This window comes from Dinoponera quadriceps, unplaced genomic scaffold (genome assembly GCF_001313825.1).
Source record: "Dinoponera quadriceps isolate SergipeBrazil2010 unplaced genomic scaffold, ASM131382v1 scaffold475, whole genome shotgun sequence".
Taxonomy (NCBI): Eukaryota; Metazoa; Arthropoda; class Insecta; order Hymenoptera; family Formicidae; genus Dinoponera; species Dinoponera quadriceps.
Window position 1 is genome coordinate 303,884 of NW_014554738.1, and position 7,500 is coordinate 311,383.

A 7,500-nucleotide genomic window follows, 5' to 3' on the forward strand; every position below is an offset into this window, starting at 1 on the left:
CCGATTCGCATTGCCACGTTTCAACCCCGAAAGGGTGCATCCTTTGTCGTCGAAGTATCCGTTGCCCGACGTCACCATGCTCAGTCGCAACAACCGCAAGAACAGCTTCGACATAAGTGCGAAGAAGCGTCCAGACGCGCGTACCAGCGAGGACACTGAAGGTAAATGTCCGCATTTTTTATTCTAAACAATTGGAAATCTCAGGGAAATATCAATTGGAAAAAAACAACACTGTAATCACCCGGTAAATAGTTGTGTAAAAATTACATTATACCAATGTTATAATCTCCCGATTGAATTGGAAATTGTAACGTTGAGGCGATGTTACTATTATTCCCCAGACAACACAGTGTCTAAATCGGGTCATAAGACGTTTTAAAGATATCTTTAAGATATTTTTAAGACGTCTTATATCTCGATTATTGATATTGTGTTGTTCGGGTTCGGTGTTAACTGGGCATTAATCGGGGAAATACAAAATGTTCTCACCTTTGCCTGCAAAATTAATTTTATGTTCATTCTTGATTTCTAAAGTTAGTCATATAAAAATTTATTACCGGTTTAATTACGGACTTATAAGCTCTTGTATTATTATATTGTATTATTATATTATATATTATTATTAAGTTGATGTAAAAGTTCACTTCGTTTTTTTAATCAGTTCTTCGCACAGAAGTCTTAAAATTTCTACGAGCGCAGCTACCGGAGAAATGGCGAGTCATTGAGCAAATTAACGCATACTTAACTGATTGATTGTATCATAAAATAAATAAATACTTTATGTATATTTTGATTAAAAATAGAACGAATTTTTGTATTAACCCAATAGATGTAGAAATAACATGCCTATACAAAATTAGTCATTTAACTGTAGAAGCTTAAATATATAAAAAATAAAGCAAAATACAAAGAAATGTTCCCGACAAAAGTTTCAGGATTTCGAGGAAAGTATAAGTTCGTAATCATAACTTCGTTGTATAGGCAATAATTCAAGATCATTTCAAGATAAACTTCATTTTTTCAAATAGAATCGTGCCGTTTTTTTAAATACAAATCGATTTTTAATACAAGTCGATTTCTCTGTTCATTCTGTGTATAAAAGTACTAAGATAAGATCATCGAAAAATGAATAATTTTTGAGTTACTTTATTTTTCATTCTGATATTTTTCAGTATAAAATATGAAACATCTCATAGAATATCGATTTTTCGATAAAATTATCTTAACACTTTCGTACATAGAATAAGAAGTGGAATCGATCACTGTAAGCAAACATAGAAAAACCTTAAAAAAATTCGTCACAATTTGCAAATGCTTCGATGCCCTAATGTGCAATGATAAATATCAGTAATCGATTTTTCTTATATTATTATATAGAAAAATATCGTTACGCCCGCGTTTAGGGACATTTCGATATTTATCGATAGTTCCGCTGCAAAAAACTTGGAAATCTTGGACAAGCGATTTTATATATTTTTATAAACTTGAGTTTTCATTTCATTTCCGTATGCGAGCGCAACAAACGCTATATTTTTTTCGAACGCAACAATATTAACAGTTACATTATATTTATGTTATAATTTCCTATTCAACAATGTAAATGCAATACATCACATTGTTACATTATATTTATATTGTTGAATAAGAAATTATAACAATAAATAATGTAATGCTCAATGTTGACTGGGAACTGATTATACTTCGCGAAATACATGTATTATTGTAATTGTAAATTTGTAAATGTAAATAATGTATATTTATTTTACAAATATGTAACATGAATTAAATTAAATTAACAGATGATCTTAAGAGGAGTATCTTCGAGGGATAAAGCAAATTTGAATATCATTTCGCTGCCGAAACGTCAATAAACTATTTCCTGAGGAATATGTTTGGATGAACATATGGACAAAGTAGGGCTAAATCCGTCGTCCTGTTCTGAGACCGAATTGATACCATCGAAAGACAATGATTCATGGTAATCTTAATTAAAAGATACAATATATAATTTATTTATCTTCACGTATAATTTTATCAAATTATATACATGGTGGTTCACATAACTCTTAACAATTCGGTATCTCTTCATCTGAAACTATTTCATCTGAAACTATTTCATTGGCTTTACAGATTTAGGTTTTGAATTGTATGGACTTTTACGCTGGAATGGAAGTTGAAATGAAAGATCTATACAATTCAAGATTTAAATCTTTAAAATCGATGGAACAGTTTCCGAAATATCGAGTTGCTAAGAATTATGTGGGCCACTCTGTATAAATAAGTAGATTTTTATGTGTGGAATATAATTAGATAATTAGATAATTAATTTCCGACATTTCCTCTTTCACTCTCTCTCTCTCTCTCTCTCTCTCTCTCTCTATATATATATATATATATATATATATATATATATGTATATAAATGTTTCTTTTTTCATATAGAATATTATTTCATACGGTGTGACTTAAGATATGCAATTCATGTAATACCCATGTAAGAATGTATTTCCACAATTGTTATATTTTTGTCGTATCAATAGAAAAATTCGATATAATGCCGTTTAGAATTTTAGGGTAGATTTCATACGATTATATAATATCGAAACATTATTTAAACAAAAAATTTATAATCTATTGCCGTTAAACCAATTAATATACTAATTATCAATTGTGACGTAAAATATAATTCGTGAAGCACTAATCAATACAAACGACTGATTCAATCAAATATTATGACTCGGGTGTTCGTGCGAAGGAATAAGGATCAAAGAATAAGATATTACGAATTAAACGGATGTAAGAATATAAGATTGATTTATTCCATAGACGTAAACTTATATACAAAAGATGACGTATATACTTGTGTGATGGTCATAAAAGACTCGCCGCCATGGACCAATTGTAACGATAGTAGTATTCGACTAAAGGAGACCCAACTAGACGAAGCGATGCGGCAGTGAACGGTACATCTTAGGGAAAGGTATAGCAATAATAACAATAATAATAGTGAATAGCATCGAGTGTAACTGCTTAGAAGCATTTGCGGTGGACGATACCGGGGCCGGACTCGTCGTACTCCTGCTTGGAGATCCACATCTGCTGGAAGGTGGACAGGGAAGCCAAGATGGAACCACCGATCCATACGGAGTATTTCCTCTCGGGGGGAGCGATGATCTTGATCTTGATGGTCGAGGGCGCGAGGGCCGTGATTTCCTTCTGCATACGATCGGCGATACCAGGGTACATGGTGGTTCCACCGGAGAGAACGTTGTTGGCGTACAGGTCCTTACGAATGTCGACGTCGCACTTCATGATCGAGTTGTAGACAGTTTCGTGAATACCGCAAGATTCCATACCCAGGAAGGAAGGCTGGAAGAGAGCCTCGGGTGTGCGGAACCTCTCGTTACCGATGGTGATGACCTGACCGTCAGGCAACTCGTAGCTCTTCTCGAGAGAAGTGCTGGCGGCAGCGGTAGCCATTTCCTGCTCGAAGTCCAACGCGACGTAGCAGAGTTTCTCCTTGATGTCGCGAACGATTTCTCGCTCAGCCGTGGTGGTGAAGCTGTAGCCTCTCTCGGTGAGGATCTTCATGAGGTAGTCGGTAAGATCGCGACCGGCCAAGTCCAAACGGAGGATGGCGTGAGGAAGAGCGTAACCTTCGTAGATGGGTACGGTGTGGGATACACCATCGCCGGAGTCCAAGACGATACCGGTGGTACGACCGGAGGCGTACAGGGAGAGGACGGCCTGGATGGCGACGTACATGGCCGGGCTGTTGAAGGTTTCGAACATGATCTGCGTCATCTTTTCGCGGTTAGCCTTGGGGTTCAGGGGTGCTTCGGTGAGAAGGACCGGGTGTTCTTCGGGAGCGACACGCAGTTCATTGTAGAAGGTGTGGTGCCAGATCTTCTCCATATCATCCCAGTTGGTGATGATACCGTGCTCGATCGGATATTTCAAAGTCAGGATACCTCTCTTGCTCTGGGCCTCGTCGCCCACGTAGCTGTCTTTTTGACCCATACCGACCATCACACCTTGATGACGGGGTCGGCCGACGATCGAGGGGAAGACGGCGCGAGGGGCGTCGTCTCCGGCGAAACCGGCCTTGCACATGCCGGAGCCATTGTCTACGACCAGAGCAGCTACTTCGTCGTCACACATTGTGGTTTTCCTTCGATTTCAACGCTCTGTAACAGACAAATCGTAACGTCTTTTACATTTAATTTACGTCGTTTCGATATTCTATGATGGTCGTTTATAATCTGATACCTATCTGTTATCTTGATATATCATTGTTATATTAACACAATATGTAATTCTCGCTCCTCTCCGAAAAAAATGTTTCACGTTACGTGCCACTAACATCTTATTATCGAAAATATTGACACTGCAAGGGTGTTATGAAAATCCAACGATGAGTTGTTAAAAATAATGTGTTATAAAGATGTAATTTTGTCTCATTATTTAAATTGTACGATATTAGGTAGACAAATGCGAATCGAGGATTAAAATTGTTTTCGTACTTCACGGTACACTGTAAAGTGCAGTGAAACAAAATTAATTCAGTTTAATTTAAAGAATTCCCGGTTGGGCATGAAGAGATGACATGTAGAATCTCAAAGAAAGGTATCACTTTAGATATATTTGATAATGATAATCGTAAGTCACACGAGTTTCTCGAGGAAGTCCCCGGCCGAACGTTGCACGAAGCCAAAATTGACCCAGTTGCCTATAAAGCGATAGGCAAGCGGCCCCGGCGTCGGGGCGCTATTTTCACCCGGCGCGTCGCTAACTTTAGACAAACGGACGACGGACGCTCCCTAATAAGTTCAAGCGACGATTATGGTGGCCGACGCCGCTGCAGCCGCCGCCGTTGCCGCCGCCGACAACGACGACGACGACGACGATGAATAAAACATAACGCCAACGAAGCAGCGCCAACGAACATGCCAAAATTATGCCCGTCCGCGGAAAAGGACGTAACATCGCCGCACGGCCGAAGACCTCGACTATGCGATTGTGAACATGAAGACGGCCACGTTCGCATATAACTCGCGGCCTTTTATGGGCCGGCTTTGCGGTAACCGTTGGTTACCGTCAACGATTATTCGATATACTTCTAATATCTTGTTAGTTACAATTCTAGAAAGAACCAAAGAAAAAAAATAGCACTCGAACTGAGTTCAAAGTTAATCGACGTTGAAGAAACTACTGTATGGAAGAAGCAATTTTAGAGATTGGCGGAGTAGACGCTAAGGGTTCGATCGTTAGCGAATGATTCCTTTTATGGACACTCCGAGCTTAGTACGCTTGATTCATAGCCGAGGGGGATGTTTCACGATCCGTTAAAAGATTTTTCACAAAAATAAATGATACGATCTTTAAATCGTTAGGTAGTACGAAGATGTTTCTCAAACTATGTTTAATCGTAAGATGTATATTTTATATTTTTGTTAGTTTAGATCGTACTTCCAGTCCTCTTTTATATTATGTCATAATTTCTGTCATCAAGTTTACGCGGTGTTGAGGTGTACAAGCCGCTGCTACATTGAAATTTGAAGTTCAAAATTCGAAGTTTTTCAACTGACCTTCAAACTATATTTACTTGGCGAATTTAGCTTTCCTGATGCGTGTAAATTTTTGCATTTATGTGATCTTGTTAAGTTGCACCGAGAAATATTTTGTTGACTTACGTAACAATTCAAGCGTTCCGATGCAACAGAATTAGTCGGTGGATATATACTTGGTTACGTATTTTGTTATCGCGTTCAAGTATTATTTGACAATTTCCTATTGAGATTGATATGTTAAGAATTTGCAATGTCCGAAAAAATTAAATCACCTTGATTTATGCAGGACTCGCCTGTTATCGGGACAAGGAAGGTGCGTATCATGCAAAGGTATTATCCGAGCGGTTTGACATTGCGCCAAGATTCGATCTCAATGGATGTAACACTATGAACTTGAACTTCCCCTGAGATAACAAGAGACTAAACAGTGTTTGTCAGGCAAGTATTGATATTAAATCAAAAGTAGTTGGATAAAATTCACCATATCCCGATTGCGCCTTGAAATTACTCAGTGACAGTTCTGTGAGATACTTTTATAGATTTAAGTCTGATCTGTTTATCAAAATCAAAGAAGAAGCAATTCTAATGATAATTTGAGCCCTTTGGATAGAATCGAATCTAATTCGTTGATCAGAAATAATTGAAAATAAGACACAATATTCCCTATTCTCCTTTTCTATCTCAAGTGTTAGTTAATTCAGAGAGAGAGAGAGAGAGAGAGAATGACAAGAGTGTCGATTAATTTAGATAATTCTAACAGTTCAGCTTGAATTCATCGAATAAATTCAACTCCGATGTTTGGATTGAACGATCAATTCAGTGAGAAGAGGCTGTTCGCGTAGATGGATTGATCTCGGGTGATGTCCCGCACAAAAGTATCTCCGGATAACAAGAGGAGGATCACCGGCGGCTAATCGGCACTCTTATTCTCGTCAAATCACTGTAAGGGACGCTTCGACGGCAGGCAGGTGTCACAGAAGCGGAAAGAAAGCGATCAGCAGTCCTCCGTAATGGAAGAGCCACGAGTACGTACGTATGTATACTCGGCGGTAGCGGATTCGAATTTGTGCGGATGCGTTTCTTCTACGTACCGTGCACGGGACAGAGGTGGAGCGGCGTCTGTGCCTCGGCGGCGTCGCGACGTCGATTATATGCTCTCGTTTAGACGCCCCCACAATTTCGTGGGATGGTGCCTGGCCGACAGGCACGAAAAAGGCTCGCCTCGCGGGGCGTCGCGACGCTCGCCGAACTAGGCGGCCGCAGCCCCTAAGCGGAGACGAACATGCTCACCGCTTTGGAAATACTCCGGCATTCCTGCTTAGAAGACAGCCGGTCGCATCAGCACGAATTAACGTTAACCTTAGAATTGACGAATTCCCTTTTTCCCGTTCTTTAACGGCACGAGCCGTTTCGATGGCGGTTAAAAGTTGATCGGAATTCAAGCGATCCTCTCCTCTCCTGTATGTATCTAAATGGAAGTAAGGAAGCATTGGTCGAAGTGTGTAGCTAAGTTTGATTTGTACTTGATGAAAATAACGCCTGCGTGGAGAGAAAAGTGATCGTTAACGTGGAATGTATTTTGCTCCTCTTGTATTTCTATAATTCTACGGAGAGAGTTTATTCTTAAACTGTTATCTATAAAAATACTATCATTCGCCTCATTTGGTCGGGGGATATTCTGTTTTACAAAGAACCGTACAGAAAACACAAAATGCTCCCACGACATATGCATGCAGTCCTTTCTTTTCTTTTCTTTAAGACGCTTTCTAGACTTTTACTTGCAAACGTTTTTAAGACGTCTTACGTCCCGATTTTAGATGTTCCATTGTCTGGGCTCTTCCTCTAACACGATTTTTTTTTTTTTTAATAAAGATTATTGTATAATTTTTGGCTTTACCTAGATTTTCGTCGGCCGACGAAATACATGTGAA

At 39.0% G+C, this 7,500-nt stretch overlaps 1 protein-coding gene across 1 annotated transcript; it reads right to left on the reverse strand.

Annotated features, from left to right (window-relative positions):
• Positions 1-2,991: 2,991 nt before the first annotated feature.
• LOC106741176 (actin-5, muscle-specific) lies at positions 2,992-6,765 on the reverse strand. Its single transcript, XM_014612891.1, has 2 exons — positions 6,661-6,765; positions 2,992-4,186 (listed from the first exon to the last, which is right to left on the reverse strand). The coding sequence occupies exon 2, from the start codon at positions 4,158-4,160 to the stop codon at positions 3,030-3,032; it is 1,131 nt and encodes a 376-aa protein (XP_014468377.1). The 5' UTR covers positions 4,161-4,186; positions 6,661-6,765; the 3' UTR covers positions 2,992-3,029.
• Positions 6,766-7,500: the final 735 nt, after the last annotated feature.